At 41.2% G+C, this 21,194-nt stretch overlaps 1 protein-coding gene across 5 annotated transcripts in view; it reads right to left on the minus strand.

The window, feature by feature from the left end:
* COL6A6 (collagen type VI alpha 6 chain) overlaps positions 1-21,194 on the minus strand; it is a 144,825-nt gene that overhangs the window by 91,487 nt on the left and 32,144 nt on the right. For all 5 annotated transcript variants that reach the window (XR_014299073.1, XM_082684218.1, XM_082684219.1 and 2 more), the window contains 8 exons: positions 19,919-20,515; positions 18,205-18,825; positions 16,553-17,113; positions 14,756-15,313; positions 11,888-12,463; positions 8,847-9,416; positions 1,728-2,071; positions 1,563-1,641 (listed from right to left, as the gene is read on the minus strand). Coding sequence is in view for 4 of the 5 variants with exons in the window: in XM_082684218.1 (XP_082540344.1) it covers positions 1,563-1,641; positions 1,728-2,071; positions 8,847-9,416; positions 11,888-12,463; positions 14,756-15,313; positions 16,553-17,113; positions 18,205-18,825; positions 19,919-20,515 (3,906 nt within the window). In the remaining variant the exon portion in view is untranslated. The remainder of the gene's footprint in view (positions 1-1,562; positions 1,642-1,727; positions 2,072-8,846; positions 9,417-11,887; positions 12,464-14,755; positions 15,314-16,552; positions 17,114-18,204; positions 18,826-19,918; positions 20,516-21,194) is intronic.

Raw genomic sequence — 21,194 nt, forward strand, 5'->3', positions numbered from 1 at the left:
AATTTAGCTTCTGAAGTTGAAACTCATTTAATGGTTTTTCTTTGGGAGCTGGGAAAAAGAAGGCTGGTCTTACAAATCTGTGTGTTCTGGGGGAAACTTCCTGGAGAAAACTCTCATGTTGTCTGCAAAAGATACATCTTTTTCACCACAAAACAAAAAGCTGAAAATAGGAAAAAACAAAACAAAACAAAACAAAACAAAACAAAAAACCAACCCTATCCACCCAAATTAAACACTCTAGTGTCTTGTTCTCAGTCTTCATTAATATCTCCAACTGTAGATCATTTAAAAAAAAAAGTCCAAGACTTGAAAGAATTTTTTTAAAAAAGTGTTAGAAAATAAAGATCAAAATAAAAAATCTTACTTTTCGACTGTAAATACAGCTAACTTTGCAATTTGTTTAAGATTGAGAAAGAGAAATTTGTTTAAGATTGAGAGAACCAAAGAGAAAGAGAGATCTCCCCGGGTTCTAGTAGCTAACCTGGGAGTAGCCCAAGCAGGTGTCTTAGGCAGGTTCTCTAGAAGCAGAGCCTGAGAAGGGTAAGATTTAGATGCTTACAATTTATTGAGGAAGCACTCTTAGAAGGAGTAAAGAAAGCAAGATAGGGCAGGGGAAGAAGCTGAGCAAGACAGTATTTCAGCTGAAGACTAGCTTCAGCCTGATCCGATGGGGAACTCTGGAACATAAATTATACCACTTAACTGGTGTCATTTAGAGGCAAATGTCCAATTTCTTGTAGTCTACCTGCTGCCTAGGGTTGGGGTAGAGGGTAATCTTCCAGATGACATGGGTTCCACTGGCCAACAGCAATTCTTCAGAGAAAGGGGAACCTGTGAGTTTCTAGCAGCCAAAAGTCCCAGTGCCTGGAGGATGGGGGAACCTGCTTGGAAAAGGGGTCTGGGTGGGAGCACCAATAGTATCCTCTCACAAGAAAGCATTTCTATTCTTAGTCAAACCAGAACATGTGGATTAATTTTTCTTCCACTGATCCATATTTTGTAAGAACCAATAATAAGTCAGACTGGGCACTAGTTCCTAAAGCAAAAAGCCCAGTGCCAATACTTGAAAAATTCCTAAGCACCATGGATGGTCCATCTGTATTTGGAAGGAACTAATTAGAACACTCCAAAACATGAGTAGATTTGTCCAACAATGTCTAAGATTCTGGAAACTTTAACAGTGTCAAAAGAAAATAATCTACTTCTTCTATTCCTTGGTCAAGGAGAAATATACTGTTCTTCTGCAGACACTAAAGAAGTAGCAGTATTAGATAATGTGGGCCAAGGGAGACAGGACCATTCTCCTGGAAAGCTTAGGAAGAAGACACACAGTGATATGAAAGAAAGGGTAGGACCTTCTGTTCCATGCTGTTTCACATCCATAGTGTATGAAGAAAAAAGTATGTGCCAGAATGTTCTGAGAATTCATTTGCTCTCCCAAGTGCATATTGGTTGACAAATTCAGGGTTATTTGAGTGCTTGAAAACTTAAGAGCCAGAATTGTGCTCTGAGGTTATTAATTCAGTAAACAATCCTTTCCCACTCTTCCCCATGCTCAATACCTTCTTTCCTAAGTTCATCAGATTTTTGTTCAAGCTTTTCAATGTCATCATCCAATCCGTCTGAAAATAAGAGAACCACCTAGGAAAGTATTCAAAAATAAAATTAAGTAAAAAGGAGGTCATCACAACCATAGACCAGCAGCAGATAAAGTAAAACCAGCTTACCTTTCCTCGAGCAGCTGATTTATTCTGAAACGCATCCCACAGAGAACTCAAGAGGTTTGTGTTAAGAAGAGATGGTCCTTTTACTGTTACATCCTTCAAGCTGTTCAGTATGTTTTCACTATAGATCTCAAACTTGGGTGAATATTTTTCCATGGCATTGGTCACTTGAAAAGCCACACTAACTTGAGTCTCTGTGCCCACCTCACAGCTTACCCCATTGAGGGAGCTGATAGCACGTAAGAGGTCTTGAAGGTAGGTTTCTATCCAAGGCTGACCTTCAATCAAAGTCTGCCCATTCTCATGAGTTGAGATGTCAAATCCCACTACAACGTCCACAAAACAATCTAGGGTTCAAAGGAAAAGTATCTTGTTAGAGCAACAAATAACGTTATCTGGTTTGTTTGCCATATCTCAATCAAGGTATTTGAAGTTCTTATTTTGATTCCAATTATAAAGTTGGAAAACAAGGAAGAACATGACTGGATAAAGGAAGAGGATTAGAATCACTCTTCTATAACCTATAAAGGTATAAGTATAGGATTTTTTTTAAGCTGCTATAAAATCTAGATGATTTTGTAACAAAGTCCTGAAAGACATCATTGTGGTCACTGAAAAAGCCATGCAAAATCATTTAAGTATCTAAAGTTATATGCCAGAGATGGCATTGCCTTCAGAGCTCAGGCACTCCGGAAGCTGAGGCCATTGCCATTTGGAGATTCGAGAAATACCTAGAGTTTTTGCATTTAGAGTGCTTTGCTTTTATCCTTATTAAAGCCAGGGACATGTTAAGCACTGGAGAAACTAGAAGGGACTTGATAATTTAAGCTGAGCCTCCTAAAGGGGAGTAATCAGGGAAGGATAAAATGATAGCTCACATGTATTCTTTTTTCCAGAACTTCTAAGGTGGGCTAAAAACTTTAAATTTTTCTAGCAAATTCAGTTGGATACAGACTCAGCAAATCCAGCAAATATAACCAGCTTGTTTGGTTAAAAAAAAAAAGAAAAGAAAAGAAAAGAAAAGAAATGCGGAGGGGGAGAAGACTATGTATTTTTAATTTGCTTTGTTCAGATAAGCAGTTTATAAAGATAGCTATTGTGTAGAAAAATGCCCACCTACGCTACCTCCAGACACACTGGTCAGATGTACATTTGCAAGTCTTTGAAATAAAAATGTCACTTTCAGATTTTAAAATAAGGGCCAGTAACTTGATTCATTTTTTTCCCCACTCCTTTGTACCCTGATTCATGTTTAAAGAGAAAAGTTTTGGGTAAGGGAAAGTAAATCCTTATCTGATAATCAATTTTCACCACAATATTTAAGGTAAATCAATGTTATCAAAACATCTGAAAGGTGGGTTTTCTTTAGTTTTTATTTCTTATTTTGCCATCAGTACTTTCTTAGACAAATCTCTCCTCTGATATTTGGAAAGGGAGATAAGGAAAAAGAAACTAGTCAGAAAGAAGCATCAGAATAATTCCTTTCCAAAATTCCTCTTGAATCAATATCCTATCATTTCAATCTTGAGATTGAAAGTTTCACTCTGGGATAAACATGGTTTTAGCCCCTGAACAGGAAACTAGTAACCAAACTAGGTTACAGCCTTCAAGGAAAATTGTCCCTTTCGAAAAACAAACATCGGCAGAAATGCCAAAATATCATTGAGTGATCCGGGGAACTGTCCCCTCTAAAAATTTAGTGCTTTAACTTTTTATCTAGATTAGTAAATAAGTTCCTTGTGTTTATTTAACTAATTCAAATCGACAAATGATTCCATAATAATGTGATCAAAGGAATGAATTTGAGGAACAAATCCAGAGTTGCAGGCACACTTCTAAATGCAATTAGACTAGGCCGTATTAATCAAGGGGGCTCTCATGGAAGGAAGGGTCTTACCAATTCAGAGCCTTCAGAGCTAACAAGAGGCAGGGATGGTTTTGAAGTGAGTGAGGGAGAAGGTGTACACTGGATGTCCAAGGAGAAATAATGAAGGATGGACCTACGATAGCGGGAGGGGGAAGTCGAAAAGTGGCGATAAGCGTGGCGCAAATTGAGAAGGGAGCTCACAGCCCTGCTGTAGAGGGTGATAACGAGGAGAAGCAAAACTAGTGTTTTGAGCATTGGACTTGTCCTTACAAACCACAGTGTGGATGTCTGGTTGGGGGGAGGTCCTTAAGGGGGAAGGCCCCATGTTCCATTTTAGTCACGGACGGGTCAAGACACTGCTACTGCTGGATAACTTTTCATAAGTCTCTTAACCCTTCTGGGCATTGATTTTCCTGTTTATAAAATTGAGATTATATATTCCAAAATAAAAATAAAAACAGAAAAGAGTGGATCGGACTAAACAGGTAGTCTGACATTTCCCTGCCAGACCTAAAAGTGGATTTTAATTATCTGACTTATAAAGTCCATAATTAGAGTTGATGATGGCAGATTCCTAGTATTAAGAAATATTGTCAAGAAGGTGGGATATATCAGTAATATTAGAAAACAATTCTTAAATACTTTAAAGGGGAAAGTGGGGCTATTGGCAGTTCTTGGTTGGGATAAGAGAGAAATTTGTTTGGGGCCTTTGAAAGAAGGGGTTTCTCAGATGAAAAAAGAATGATCTAGAAAACACGTAGGGTAAGAGACCTGGTTTATGTATTTCTCCGATTTGCTACTTCCTCCCCACCCAATCCAGACCTGGACATTTATCCATTGGATAGACTCAGCTGCCACCATCATCTGTTCTCCTAAAAGTGTGCAGGGTGGTTGGGGGTGACCAGGCTTTGCCATGGCCTCATCTCCTCAGGGCAAGAGGGCCATGATGACTCTGGTTCCCATATCCAACCCAACTGAACTCCTGGGAAATCCAGCTCCTTCCAGGACTTCCAGTCACCGATATCATTCACTGTGGATCCCATGTCTGGTTTCCCCAAAGGGCTGATAACACAACCCAGTAGGGTAGCAGAATTAACTCTCCTTGAGGGTAAACACTGATCAGTGAGAGTCAGTAGCTGGGAAGAAACTAGCAGATAGGTCCTCTTCTTTATTCCCCCTGATGGACCCATCTATGTGGTGGTGCCACACACTTCGGTAGTGATATTCTACACGACTGATGCACCAATTTGCTTTCTCAAGAAGCTATAGCAAGCTTAGTAATGTACCATCTTGTATGTATTTTTTCTCCTTTCCTGTAAGACTTCTCTTACACTCACTCTTGCTTCCCTGGGATTGCACTTTCAAAGTAATACTTTCAAAGTATTAGCATATTTGTTTTGAGCTCCATTTTCTAGAGAACCCAGTTAAGACAGAAACCTTTGAGATCCTTGTCAAGGAAATTTGGGAATGACCACCTATTTTTGTCATTGTATTTCTCACATTCCTTGAACCAAATTCTTCCCCAGACTGCCTTTCACTTAACTCTCCTTTTTGATACATCTATCCATGATGATGCAAATGTGAAGAGGGACTACTGATTCTTTTGCTACCTAATCATGGCTCAATGAAAAAGGCAGCATTTCTGTATCCTGAACACTGTGATAATCTCCTCTAGGTGGTTAGAATACCCAGGCTCAGAGAAAAGTCAGGAAAATAAACATGAATGTAAGAAAATAATAAACATGAAGGTGAGAAAACAGACTCTGGAGTTTAGTTGCTTAAGAGAATTTGCTATATGCTAAGACATTAAATTTGAATATAGCTCTGAACTGTTGCAAAAATATTAACATTCCTAAACCAGGGAACTCTTGGTAAATTGTCCTTCTGTGAACTAACCCCATGACTCCATGTATTTGTATATTTATATATCATTGTAAGATATCCTCTGCAACACTCTATGGTAGTTACTAATAGTGTCCGTATACCTACCATGCACTTCCCATTCATTATCTCACTTGTCCTTACAAAATAGCACAAGTAGAAGCTCTTCTGATATTCATTTTGCAGAAGAGGAAACTATGACTTGGAACAGCTTGCTGGAGGTCTCAATTATTATTGCAGATCCCACACTTGGGATATCAGATCCAGGCTTGTCTGGAGTTCATATTCTCAACTACCTTAACCTTATTTTACCAATTCCCGGGAGGCTAGTGTTGATAGGTCATGCAGCTTACAAGTTTTCTTACTAGATTGTAGCATCAGAAGTCATAGCTCTGCAGCAAGTGGTTTCCTTAGTGGGCAGCAGCTTATGGGAACAATTTCAAGATGCAAACTTATGAGGTCTTAAGTTCAGCTATTAATTAGTGAAGCACAACACTTAGACATTAGTCCTTTATAACATTAGCATAAGATAACCCAGACAACAACTGTATCAAGAAACTAGGCAGCTTAACTAAATGACCAAAAAAAGGGTTGGTGTCAGACAGACCTAGGTTTCGAAATTTGTTATCTGGTACTTCCTGTAGGATCTGGGCCAGGTTACCAATATTCCTCTGAACCCTAGTTTCTTCACTATAAGTGGGAATAGAAATACAAACCACATGGGGTTTTGAGAGAATTTAACCAGATGATTGATGCATGCTCGACCCCCTTCCTAGATGCTCAGGAAACACTGATTCTTAGTCACTTCCCTCATATCTCAATGCAGCTGATCGTCCTTTCAAAACATTGAATCATAGTATATAGTCAGAAAAATAGATGATTAACTTCATAAATGGAGAAGAAAGGAGAGTGACTTCTCCAAAGTTATGCCTATTTTAATAAGAAGCAAAGCTAGACATTTAGGTTCTAAGTCTGATTTGCTTTAAGTCATACCCAACTACTGGAATTCCTGGACTGGGGTGTGGGGGGGCGGTTGTAGCTTAAGAAGAACTGGTATTCTCTAGTACATCTGCACATTCCTTTGGAACTTTCTCAGTATTCATTCCAGTCTCTTTAGGCCTCGGCCCGCAGCTCAGCTACAAAGTCCTCACATTCTTGTTTACTGCAGTAATAACTTCAAGTTTATCTTAATATAGAGTATTTCTGTTTATTTTTACATTCATGACTATTTCCTTTAAAGATAACTTACTACATGGGAGTGCACACTCCTCGTTTTAACTTTCCACATGGTTTTCTTTCAGTCTCTCAAGAAGAGACTAGATAGTTCCAAGATCATTTTCTGCCTAATAATTGGAAATGGGTATTTCATGTGAAACAGGAAATTAATGTGGAAGATTTGGCTGAAGTCACCAGACATTCCAAAGTATGGGGATATCATGAAGCAGGGTTCATGAAGACAACAGTCCCTAATCAATGACAAGACTCTTAACCCTTAGCTTGTACATCAGGTCTTATAAAGGGTTTGAACCTAGAGTTTAGAAGAGTGTTTGGGGGGAGAGAACTGTTGATGTGTTGGGAGGTATCTCACCTGCACACACACATATACGTAGAAGGAAAGGAGGTAATTTCCTCTTTAAGTCAGATAAGAGAAGCTCTAAGAGAGTATTTAGAGATGAGGCAAGCCTAGAAATTCTACAGAATGTGTCACAGGATGGCACACTGCTCTCTCTGCAAGAGAGGTGACCACATCGAGAGGCTGTAACTTCTAGTATTTACTGGGGCAACTGATATGGAATTGTTTCCCCTGGAGCTGATATGCCCACATGAAAGAAGGAGCCACTGTGGACTCCTTTAATCTCCTGTCAAAAAAGGCTAACTGGAGGGCCAAAGAGATGGCAACAGAATAAAGCTGCAGACATCACCAAATGCCCAGAGACTGAGGAAAGCAGAAGGAAACATCTGAATTGAGACGTGTTTACCTCTCTCAGAGAAACTATGGTTGAGAGATCCCATGACAAATGTGCTTTGGATGGAGGTAGAGGTGGTGGAGGGCAGGAGGGAAAGTCTTTGGAAGACCCATGAATGGACCCAGATTTAGATATAGGCTATTGTCACAGAAAACCAATTCTTGACGAGCATCATCAAGTAAGAACTTTTGTGTGCTTCTTTAGCCTTCTCTCTTCCCCAGCCTACTTTGGAGAAGCCAGAAATCTTGGCTAAGAACAAGAGGGTGGGCCATGGGAGAAGGGGGTAGAAGTGATAGGTGGGCAACAATGGGTAAAATGCCCACCATGTGGCACCTCCTTTGTCATGGCTGGTGAGCAGACTGTGGGAAGCTGGGAAAGTGAAATAACCTTGAATGATGTTTTTAGTTTTAACGGTTACTGTTCGATGGATATACTAACCACCAAGAAAAGGTTCACTTATTTCCTGAAAGTGACTAGGGACAAAGGAAGAGCTGGCCCCCATGAATAAATTTAATGGATCAGTGGTAGACAAAAATGAATAACTTTAAGTTGAGTAAGCATGACATCTGGGATGTAATTATAAAGATTAAATACGCATTTTCTCATTTAATCTTGACAATGATCTTTTGAACTAGGTGAAGCTACTGCTCACATTTTATAGATGAGAAAATTAAACTTAGAGAAGTTAAGCAACTTGTCCAAGAAAAAAAATGGCCATCAAATAAGGATGCATAGCTAGGCTATCTATCTCCAGAGCTGCCTCCTAGCAACTAGATAGCTTTCCTTTTCCTGGTAAAAATCTAGAGTTTCTATTTACCATAGATAGTTACACAGAACCACAGTCAGCCCCCCCCCCCAAAAAAAAAATCCTTCTTTCAAAATCTTTTCTTCCATCTGTTGGAAAATGTCAAAATAGACTAACTTTTAAGAAGGTATTTACTAACTTTTGCAGCAAAAATTTTCATAATAAAATCTATAATTCTCAAGGTTGTTCGTTTTCTATACACCTGTACCACAGCCCTTGGCAGACTGAGGTCCTTTTGCCAGGCAACCAAAACCTGCCAAATAGTTTACTTCTTTGAGACATAGTCTCCAACTTATGAAACCAGTGAAATTGTAAACAATGGCCTCTTCCTCGTGCAACAGCATTCCCATTTGCAAAGGGGCATGTACTCTAGGGGGTGGGGGTAGGGGGTGGTGTGCGAGACAAAAGGTTCTCAGATGTCCTGATTTTTTTCAGTCCACAAGTCACAAAAAAATACTTGATGACTGTGAAAAGTTCAATCTTAAATCCAGAGGCGCAAATCTAAATTCTCCTACCAGACCCTGGGGATGTAAACAGAGCTGGAGGAAAATGTCAGCAAAGACAGGGAAGGAAAAAATATGAAGGACACGTTAAATACTTACTGCTCTCACCCCCTGACGTACAGATGTTGCGAACTATCCTTTTCTTGACCTTTGTCAGTTCATCAAAGTTATGGACCGTCAGTTTTTTATCTGCAGTCCCGGTGATCTGAATGAGCTGTTGATCATCCACATCTCCAATGCCCACAGAGTAAATGTCAATGCCTCTGTGTCTCAGGTCTTCAGCGGCCTGGGCCACCTCATCTTGGGACTGGCCATCCGTGAGGACCAGCAACACCTGCGGAGTACCTGCATTTATCCGGCTGCCCATGTCTGGCCGGAAGTAATGCCCCACCTGCCGGAGTGCAGCACCAATGTGCGTGTATCCAAAGATCTGCTGGATGTTTTCGATCTGAAATGAGATCTCCTTCTTGCCTATGAAATTTCCCAGTGGAAATTCTGGCCGATAGGTATGGCTAAACTGGGCAGCACCTATACGTACTCTGTTGATACTGACATCAAAGTCTTGAACAATAGATGCCAAGAATTCCTTCATCTTCTTGAAGTCATCTGGATGAATGCTATTTGAACCATCCATGAGAAACACAAGATCTACTTTTTCAATTTCACAATCTACAAAGAAGAGGAAAGGGAGTAACAACAAAAATCAGATTATTTTTTCTGAAACCTGGCAAGTGCAAATTATGTGTTTGTAGCTATATAGAAATGAGATTTGTGAAGACAGCTTCTTATCCTATGCCATCCAGTGGTCACATTAGTGGAGAGGAAATAAAAACAGTCAGTTGATAAAGGCACAAACAACTCACGTATGCCTTTCTGCCTTTCTTGGGATTTCCATTTGGTCTTATACCATTTTCTTTTCCAAGAGGCTAGAGAAATAAGAGTGGCACCATGGTAAACTCGCTCTTACCTGCCATGTAGCCTTAACCCTTTCAGAAAGCCCAGGGCTAGTAGAAGCACAGCAAGAGAAAACAAAATAGCACATATCGACTTAGGGACTTAAAAAGACAGATGGACCCCTGGGGATAAAAATATATGTTTATAAAAAATAAAAAATTTAAAAAATTAAAAATTAAAAATTAAAAAAAAAGAAATTTAAAAAATAAATAAAAATTCCAAAAAAAATGAATTAAATTCTGTAGTGAGAAAAAAAAAAAAAAAAGACAGATGGTCTGTATGATTCACCTGGCCTCCCTGGCTAGGTGAGCCAATCAATACTTTCCTGATTATTATTAGGGCAAACTGAGGTTTTCAAATCATGCCTTCCAGCCTGTATCTTGTCTGTTTCCCTCTTTTTCAGCTCCCTTTCTGATGCATATAGGCAGAAATATGTACTTAATAAAAATATTTTTTGGCAATGCAATATAGTTTAGAGAGGCTTCCTTTTTATTAATACAACAAATACAAAACAAAAAGAATATGAAAAGACCACTGCCAATGAATGAGTTATGCTTGGAACTTGCTCCTGCTTATTCCCTTAGCCTTCTGGTAAGCATTATCATTTCCTTGAATTCCCCCAGAGATTTCACCATTGACTTAACATAGTTAATTCTAGTTAGCCTAAGATTAAAGGTATCTGAGATTCCTGCAGTCAAGATAAGCAGGGAAGAGATAAAGAGAAATATGATAAATAGATCCTTAGGAACCAGTTAACTCATTAAATTCCTGTTTCAAATAAGAGAGATAAAGCAGTTTTTTTTTAAAGCACACCCAAGAAGACCTTTATATTTTTTAACTTTATTTTTTCAGTGTTCCAAGATTCATTTTTTATGCACCACACCCAGTGCTCCATGCAATAGGAGCCCTCTTTAATACCCACCAGCAGGCTCACCCAATGCCCCATCCCCCTCCCCTCCAAAACCCCCAGGGTGTTTCTCAGAGTCCACAGTCTCTCATGGTTCACCAAGGGAGACCTTTTAATACAAAAATTCAAGGTCAACTTCCTGCAGTAGGCTTAAAAGGACAAATCAAATTTTAGGCACTAGCCAACAGAAGCTAAGACTTCTCCCAGTTTTCAGAAAGACCCAGACAGATTTCATTAGTTTTATGAAAGAAATAGATAGGGTTAGATTAGGGTCTTCTAAGGAGGCAAGGCATAGGAAATCCAAAAGAGTCAAATAATTTTTAAAAGGAACTATGCTAAAGATCTTGGAAACCTGGATTAATAGCAATTCATCCAATAATACTTAGTATTTTTAATAAAACACCTTAAATAAAAAATAATAAGGAATTTTTTTTAAAAAAGATTTTATTTATTTGACAGATAAAAAGCACAAGCAGGCAGAACAGCAGGCAGAGGGAGAGGGAGAAGCAGGCTCCCTGCTGAGCAGAGAGCCGGATGTAGGGTTTGATCCCAGGACCCTGGGATCATGAACTGAGCCAAAGGCAGATAGTTACTGAGCCACTCAGATGCCCCAGGAATTTTTTTTTTTTAATAGACCAGTCTTCCTTTAAAAACAAAGGTGTAGAGTGGCAGCTGAATAAGTGAATGAATGACCACATACACACATAAATGTGGCAATGTAATTCCTAGCCATGAACCAGAAACATTGGGCAAAGGAAGTCCACTGTGCTCTGTTCTAGAAACATCAGTCTCAAAGTGTGTTTTGTATTGGGCTCCATGTTTTAAACAAGCTTCTGTTGATAATAAGCAAAGGGACTGGGATCTTCCAGCCGGCAGGAGAGAAGGCTTCAGGCAATGACTGCTGGTTCTTAGGAAGAAGTGGAATTGGATTTCTTGTGTGAAAAGCAGGAGGAAGAACTAGTGAGTGGAAAGGGTGGGTAAACAACTTTGTGTTCTGAGAAACAAAGCCTGCTCAAAAATGGTGAATCCCCCATGATTAGAAGAGTTTAGGCAATGAGCAGCAAAGCTGTACGAGGTATTCCTCTTTGGGGAGGAGGCCAGATGAAATGTCCTTGAGATCCTCCCCACCCTGAGATTCTCTAACCGTGGGAAGTTCTAGGACCATGGGTGCTTCTCCATTTCCTCTCTGGAGAACTTGCTCTGACCAGCTATTGTTTTGGTTTCTCCCTCACTTGGTCCTCTGCTGATAATTAAGACAAGTTTAATGGACAAAACTTACCTACTTTCGAAGAGTTACATACACTGGCTGACACATCTGAAAATATTCCCTTCAGGCCTCCAAACGTCTCCACAAAAAAGTACTTGTCACTCGATCCTGCCATGGCTAGCAACTCCACAGGATTGGCACCAGCAATCCCCACGGCCAGGACAAGAATGCCTTTGTCCCTCAAGGCCTTGGCTGTGGCATTGAGCTTATCTGCATCATGGGATTCCCCATCAGTGATCACAATGAGGACTTGGGGGACCCCTTTCTGCAGACGGCTGCCCCTGGCTTCAGTGAACATGTGGTCTGAGAAGCCTAAGGCCTCGGCAGTGTAAGTGTTGCCCCCCATGGGCTGGTCCTTCTGAAGCACCGAAATCACCTCCCATTTTGTGCCAAGGTCACCCAGATAAAACAGCACCTCTGGGTCATCAGCATACTTCAGTGCCCCAAACCGGACCTGATTCTTGCCAACGTCAGCTTTTTTCACCAAGTCAATCATAAAGTCTTTCATGATATTATATTCATCATGGTCAATGCTTCCAGAGCTGTCAATTACAAACACAACATCCAAAACTTCAATCCGCTTGCATTCTAAAAGAGGAAAAAAGAAAACCACATAAGATTAGCTTTGGAGATCATGGGAGACTCTTCTGTCCACATCTGTTTTTTTCCATTGCCAAGGTGTACTCTGCACGGGATCAAGCTGTACATGAGAATGTCCTGGGTAACAGGACAATACACATACGTTCATGCTGCCAGTATGTAGAAATAGTCAGGTAAGACTTAGGACAAGGCAGACATGAAGCACACTGTAGGGGGAAGTAGTTACAGGATCATAGGAATATAAACACTTCAAATGCTTTGGACTAAAAAGGAAAAAATAGCATTCTGCAGAAATTCTCCTGTATAAATAGTTTCTTCAACATGTGCTTTCATTTACACAGATTCATGTTTTTTTTTTTTCTTTTTTTTAAGCCCAGCATCGAGATTTTATTCTTAAGATAAACCTTCAGGAAATGACCACATGAAAATGAATTTGGCAACACTGTATATTTTTTCACAGTTTTATGATAGCTCATTCTTCAAGGTTACATGCTCTCCCTTTTTAACTTTCCTGAACATTATCTCCTTTCATTGTTGGGTCTTATCCTAGAAATAAGCCCAATTCACACTTGGCCTAACTCAGTGGTTCTGGCATGACATGCCTGTTCACTTTTCAAACTTTGGGTCAATGGCATGAAAAAGTAAAGCAGGGAAGTTCCCATTAATACTTAATCCGTGTGTGTATAATATATTCTATCTAAAAGTACAGAGTTCCAAATTCCAACTCATTCATTCTGGAGAAGTGGAATGTCAGTTGGTTAATGACTTAGTCCATATGTAGCACAATCCCTCTAGGGGCCTTGGAAAGTTATGTTCCAAAAGTTAATTCATTGGTTCTGGAGAAATGGAATGGTAACAGAGTAGCCACCCTCCTAGAGGCTCACTCTATTTCCTTCCTCTGGCAGCCACCTGCTTGCTACATGGCAGGCTGTTAAAAACTCTAGAGCCAATGTACTTACCCCACTGACTAGAGGCCACGTTGTACATAGCCATAAAGTGAATTCTCAAGAAAAGCCAGTGATGGATATTGAGGAAGGCATGTGCTGTGCTGAACCCTGGGTGTTATACTTATCTAACGAATCACTGATCACTGCATCAAGGACTAATTCTGTGCTATACAGCAGCTAACTGAACATAATAAAAAAAATAAGAAAAGAAAGGCTGGTTCCACAAAAGAAGACATTACATCTCTCTGGGTTTTTGCTGCCCTCAGAAGCCTGCCTGGATTACCCAAGGGACTGGCTGGGGGTGGGGGGTGTGGATTCTCAGTGTTGGCACACTTTGAAGAGTTCAGATTTGTTCTGGGTAGAATTATCAGGAAACACAATCCAGCACAGACTACCATCACCAAAACTTCCAGTGGAAAATGAACAGAACTGTTCCTTGAAAATTAGGGTTCCTCTCTTTCCTCAAAACTCCATTAAGATCCATGTCTTTGTAGAGATTTTCCGGAATGCTTCTGTCATCAGACCCCATGTATCACAGTACAAATCCGTCCCTTCCCTCTACTGAACCTGTTTCATCATTTGCATGACTCTGCAGTTTCATGGAAGGAGGACAGGGACTATACTATTTACTTCCTTTGAGGCATCCATGATTCAAGTTCCTATACTATACTCCTCTTTTATAGGATTTAATATCACAGTGTTTATACCAACATCATCTCAGTTTATGGAAGTATTCATTTTCAAATATTGTAAAACAAATGTCTACATTGGACGTCAAGTCAAAGGGGAGCCACCTTGCCCAGGTTATGCTTTTGTACCGCTTGCCTCACATGGGGCCCAAGGACACAGGTTATAGGATGCTGGCCCCTTGCCTCCAGGTGGGCAGACTCTGTGGTATAATTCATGCTTAGGGTTCCCAAGGGGATCGGGTTGAAGCTATACTCTAGCTGACACCACTTCTTTGCTTAGCGCTTAACGTGTCCCCTATCCTGCATCCCTTACACCTCTTCTGAAAATGCCTCTTCAACAAGTCACTTCCGTAAGAACCCCTGACACAGCTCCTGCTTCCAGGGAACCAGACCTACGATATCGCCTTAGTGCTCTCTGTCTACAAACGAGAAACAACCTAGGTGGACCAAAATTGTTCTGTATAAATGCGACAGTTCTGTTGAGGAAAGGTGCATTTTTTATATGTAGGTCTAAACCCACTAGGATGAACATTTCAACTAAACACAAAGTTTGCAATGTTCAAACAGTCTACTTAATTCCAGACAGAATGGCTAATGTGGGCATACGTTTGGATAATCCCGCTAGTGCATACACCCACACCTACCTTCCCGGGGGCTGCATATTCCAAAAACAAGGTCATCTTCAATGTGCTGCAGAATATCAAAGTTCTCAACATAGAATACCATCTCGGGCCTCCCGCTGATTTCCTCGAGCTGGGTGACATTGGAACCAAATACCCCCACTGAGTAGATAATTATGCCTTCTTGTCGAAGTGCTAGTGCTGGGTCCTTCACTATATCCTGAGCTTCACCGTCAGTAATGAGGATGAGAAACCTCCTGACATTGGGCCGGGCCCCCTTAGCAGGGCTGAAGTACTGAGACACAAAGGTCAGGGCACTACCAGTCAAGGTCGTTTCTCCAATGTGAGTCATCCGGTCTATTGCATCTGAAATTTCATTTTGGGACATATATCTGTTGAGCTGAAATTCCTCCTTATTGATGTCGCTGAACTGGACTACGCCGATTTGTACCCGATCTGCCCCAATCTGAGATTTGCTCACCAGGTTTTTCATAAATGTTTTCATTTTGATGAAGTTTTCAAGTCCTATACTGCCAGAACTGTCCACCAGAAACATGATGTCTGCTTTCATCTCTTTGCAGGCTGTAGGGGAGAAGGCAAGACACTTATTCAAGGTAGCTTCAGGTAAAAAAGGTTAAGGGTAAACAAGAAAATCCAAAAGACAAATAATTCTATATTGAGGTTAAGTGTGAGCTTGGAAAGGATTGCTAGCAAGTGAATAAAGCACTGAAGGCAATAAAAGTGAGACTACTTTATTTGTTATTTGTTATTAATATATGATTCATGATATCTTAACTTGAGCACTATTGACAATGTGGGCTGGATCATTTTTACTGTGGAGAGCATTCCTACAGTATCCTATAATGCACGGACACTTAGTGGCATCCCGACCTCCCCCTGTTAAATGCCAGGAGCATCTACTATCATTCATAGTCATTCGTAACTATGTCATCATCATAACATTCAAACTATGTCTGTCATTCAGTTATGACAACCAAAAATTTCTCTAGATATTGCAAGTATCCCCCAAGGGGCAAAAGTCACCCCCGGCTGAAGACTACTGATACAGTTGTAAAAGGTTTCATAAAAGTTTTATTAAAAAGCAATTAAAAAGAAATGAAATCTTGCCATTTGCGACAACGTGGATGGAACTAGAGCATATCATGCTTAGTGAAATAAGTCAAGTGGAGAAAGACAACTATCATATAATCTCCCTGATATGAGGAAGTGGTGATGCAACATGGGGGCTTAAGGGGGTAGGAGAAGAATAAATGAAACAAGATGGGGTTGGGAGGGAGACAAACCATAAGTGACTCTTAATCTCACAAAACAAACTGAGGGTTGCTGGGGGGAGGGGGGTGGGGTTATGGACACTGGGGAGGGTATGTGCTTTGGTGAGTGCTGTGAAGTGTGTAAACCTGGCAATTCACAGACCTGTACCCCTGGGGATAAAAATAAAAATATATGTTTATAAAAAAAAAATTTAAAAAAAAAGCAATTTAAATAACCCGAGCTACTCCTTCAAAATCAGAAATCATTTGTGGTGTCTAATTATAGGTCTATCCCAGCAGGGATTTGTGGGAAGAGGCTAACTGATATTTACTAGGGTGAACGCCTCCAAACATCTTTTGTATGCTTCTGATATTAATTAGAACAACATTATAATGGGCTCCTAGTTTTTCTCTGGAGAACAAATGTAGCTACACAAGTCAACAAACCTTGACTTAGAAATTCACGCTGTTTCTCTAAGCCTGGGATGTCATACTGCAGGAAGGTAATTTAGGAGCTGAAATCAAAAGGCGAAGCCACCATGTCCCCTACCTTCTTCAGCACAGATTTCTTGAACAACTTGGTTTCTTATGTCTTTCAAAGCATCGAAGTCATGCACATAGTATACCCTCTTTTCCTCGCCTGCAATTTCTCGCAGCTGTGTTTGGTTGGCCTCCTTGACCCCAATGGCATAAACACGAATGAGCTCTTCTCTCAGTCTGTTTGCAGGCTCCAAGATGCTATCCTTGGACATGCCATTGGTCAAGACAACAAGATGACAGGGCACTCGGTTTCCTCTCTGCTTCTTTGCTTTTTGCAAGAGCCCTAGTGTGAAATTCAGGGCTGCACCTGTATTTGTGTTCCCACCCATCTGCCGGATGTTCTCGATGGCCTTTCCCAAGTCGTGCTTGTTAGTGTATTTATTGATCTCAAATTCCAAGTCCCAGCTGTCAGCGTACTGGACAGCCCCAACCCGCACCTTTTGGGGAGCAATGTTGAACATCCCTACCACCTCAGACAGGAAGGTCTTCATTTCGTGGAAGTCTGTGGCCTGGGTGCTTCCAGAGCCATCGATGAGAAGGTAAATGTCTGCTTCTTCAGTATCCACACAACCTAAAATGGAACCATACAGTTGGCTGTGGCCCAGAGGCAAGTGTGAAGAAGGACTGGGGATAGATGGGAAGCAGAACAATGGAAGCGTCTTCAGACAGAAAAATGGAAAACAGCTTCTAGGCATAAGATACTGCTAGCCTAATGGAGGGAAATCATAGCATTACTGGGGCCAAATGAATTGCTTCTGACAGTTTAAGACTATTTGAATAGTTCTCTGCCATGAATTAGAGCAAATCTGGACACAATAAAAGATGAGAAAGAAAACTTGAAGATGATTTTTACAAGTCACTTTCCCCATTAGTGAATAACAGCTTAGCAAGCAGGCAAGTGATATGCTGGGAAACAGAGGTCTTTAACAGGATATTGTGGACCAACGAGTTTTCTTTTTTGAAAACTTATACACACTATGGACTCCCCATCTACTCCTAGCCAATTCACAAACCTAGAGGTATTGTCAGTGGCCTTATTTGCATAGAACAAGGACACTTTGATAGTAAACATGCTAGAACTATTTGTTGATGTCTACATATAAAGGCACACATCAATTACATAGTACACATGTCTATATATGAAATATTTAAAATGCATCACTCTCCGTCTCTCCAAACTCACAGATAGCAGAATAGCCCCTCACAGCAAACCACTCTGTCCTCAAACCAAATCATGCTTCCGGTTTCTTTTCCAAGTTGGAATTCAAGGATGGTGGGAGGAAAGGAGAGAAAAGTTTAAAAAGAAAACAGTATAGGAAAGAGCAGGGGAACGGGAGAGGCAAAGGAGAAAAAAGAAAAAGTAAAAGGCAGTTGAATAACAAAGGATGGCATTCTGGGATGTTTAGAAGTCATAGAGAATCCTGGTAAAGCTGCACATGAGACCACGTAAAAAAGGAAGTCCCTCCTCCCCATCCCAAGACCTCAACGGCTTCCCTTCGCCCCCAGGTTACACTTTGTATGAGTAAGCGAAGGTAAGGAGTCGGGAACTTATTCTCCCTATCCACAGCACCCCCTGCCAGCCCCTCCTCTATTTAGGATACCTGAGCGACAGGAGAAAAGAGAAAGGCTCTGAATCACCTTTCTCTCAGCTAAGGACTTTACCGGATTTGAGAGTTTCCGTGCGTTCGGAGAAAACAGAGACAGTGTGCGTGATCTGGTTCCGCAGCTTCTTCAGAAACGTCTGGTTGTGAGCAGCCAGGTCGGAGAAGGTTTTCAGTTTGGACACATGCTGCTCGGCGGGGTGAGAGGCGATCTTTTCCAGCTGGCTGTCACTGGCTCCCTCGATGCCCATGGTGAAGATGGTCACGCCCTCGCGCCGGAGGTTAACGGCCGCCTTGGTCACGTTATCCTCTGAGGGTCTGTGGGTCACCAGCACAGCGATCTGGGGCACCCCCTGATTCTTCCGACTGCCATTGCGTGCGCTGAACACTTCCTTCCTGATCTTTCTGATGGCAGCTCCTGTGTGAGCCTTCCCAGCCCGGGGAGAGAGATTCTGTATATTCTGGAGAACCTCTGACTTATTTACGCCCTTGCTGAGTGAATTTATCACCTTCGTCTCATTGCTGTAGGTCACCAGGCTAACCCTCATGCAGTTTTCCTTTATGTCAAGAGCAGATACACTTTCTTCCAGGAATTCCTTGAGGTAGTCAAAGTTCTCCTGGCTGCCATTGACCGACACATCTAACAGGAACACCACGTCAGCCACAGACGGGCCTTGGCAAACTGTATGGATGAAGAAAGAACAGGCACAAATTTAGCTGGAGGTCTGGCATCCCTGCTCAGCATTATAAGGCACGAAAACATCTACCAGAATCTGGCTACACCCTTAAAGAAAGAATGCCATGCACAAAAGGATCATGAAGCTGAGATCACAAGGTCCTAGATTCAAATCCTGGATCAAAGCTCAACTCCCAGCTTTAATTTCCTTATCTGTGAAAACAGCATTTATCTCAGGAAATTGTGATAGAGAGCACATGTGATAATGTGCTTAGCATACGGCCCCATACATAAAATTTGCTCTGTGAACAACTGCTACTGTGATTGTAATTAAAATATCACTAAAATCAATAGGTAGAGTCCAGATATTCCTAAGGTATTGTAATGGACTAAAAATTGCACTTTGCATTATTTTATTTGGGGAAAAGTTCAATAAGAGGATTCATGTTTTCCTAGAATAAACAAGAAAAGCATTCTCCATTATCAATAGACAATTCTACTGTCTCGTTCAAACAGATCTACCTGGCAGTAATATCAGTTTCCTATGTTACTTACTGACACTTGTACAGTTTGAGCAAATTGTTTTTAACTGGCTCTCTCTTGCCCCTCACTTGAATGAAGTTCATAAACACCCCATCATCCTTGTTAATACAAGAGGACAGACCTGGCCAGCAGGTTGGAGTTGGAACAGAACACAGGGAAGCTCAGCCAGAGAAGAGCTGCAGAAGGGAGGCAGTATACAGTTGTAGGACCGAGGGCCTGGGGAATCCAGGAGCCGGATCTACCCAATATCCAACTGCAGCCTGGTGTGGGCCGGGCCATGTCACCTTAAATGATCCCTTGCAAGCTTCTCTCAGCAGAAGCAGGGGTTTGGCTTACCTGAAGTTGTTTCTAGCCCTAGCATTCTGAGATTGCATTATGTGGTTTCAGCGGGCAATGATTTAAGAACACATTTACCTTTCAAATGAACCGGTAATAAGACTACATAGCAACAGAAGCCCAGGCTTTGGAGGGAAGGGGTGTTCGTCCTTATAATCCTCTCTCCATATTGATTTTTCAAAAGCATTTAATCATTCCTATACATGTGCCCTAAACCCACCTTCCACAAGAATGTCATCCGCTGCTCCATCCCGGTACTGAGTGGCTTCCTTGATGATCTGTGTCATGTTTTGGGAAAACGCGCCAAGGTCCCTGACCGACCGGAGGTTGAAATGAAACTGAGCCGTGGCCATGGCCTTCAGCTGTTCCTCGGAAGCACCCTGCAGCCCCACGGACACGATTCTCACCCCATCTTCCCGCAGGGCTTTGGAGGCCTTTTCCACGTCATCCTCGGACTCCGCGGAAGCCAGGACCACCAGAACTGGGGGAAACTGCTTCTTGTCCCTCCCGCCAGCCTGAGCAGAGAAGTAGGTACTTCGCGCCTCCCGGAGCGCGTGGCCGATGCGCAGGGAGCCGCCCATGAAGCCGAAGTTCTTCTTGAGGTGGTTCAGCATGGGGTTCCTGCTCCTGAAGGTGCTCAGCTGGAACTCATTGTGGAACTGGTCGCTGTACTGGGCCAGGGCCACGCGGTACTTGTGGGCCTCTATGGGGAGACTGCTGATCATCTTGTTGATGAACGCTTTCACAAAGGGGAAGGACTTAGTTCCCAAGTGATCCGAGCTGTCCACCAGAAACACCACGTCTGCATACTCAGGGCCTACGAACCCAGAAACATAGAAACAAAGCAAAAATTTTAGAAATTACCACCCTGTTTAATGCCAACCATTTGTAGAAAAACCTACTTTCCTTCATTTTTTTTTTAATACTTTTCCAATGAACTGGAAATAATAACCTGAAATTACACATTCTCCCAAGAAAAGAAATCTAGTTCTTGGGCTGATTCCTTCCATAGACCCTTTTATTTAAACTCATCACAAATTAAGCACCAATTTTGTATGGAATTAATTAGATAAATTTAGAGAAGTAAAAAATCCTGGGTTTTTATACATTTAGTGACTGATTCATTCTCCCCCTCTTTTTTGCTTTCAGAATTTGATCTCCATTTATATTAAGAGAATAAAAATTTTAAATGAGAATTGCATTGCTTTGCATTTGTTAGAATGGAGAAATCTGAATGATACTCTTTCATTGTAATTCCTCTTTTAGCAAGGCAACAGTGATCTGATTAACTTATATACATAGTAGTTTTGTATTCCCAAGTGTTAAATTGATGAAGTTTAAAAAATACCTAACAATCACAAAACTGTGGCAAATTTAAAGTTCTTTATAGTATTTTTTGATGAACCATAGGAATGGGCATTATTGTTGGTGGATGTCTTCTTATGTAAGTAAAACTTGATAGAAACTAGAATGCCTTAAGCTAGGAAAGGGATTAT

The sequence above is a fragment of the Mustela nivalis genome (genome assembly GCF_964662115.1).
Source record: "Mustela nivalis genome assembly, chromosome: 1".
NCBI lineage: Eukaryota > Metazoa > Chordata > Mammalia > Carnivora > Mustelidae > Mustela > Mustela nivalis.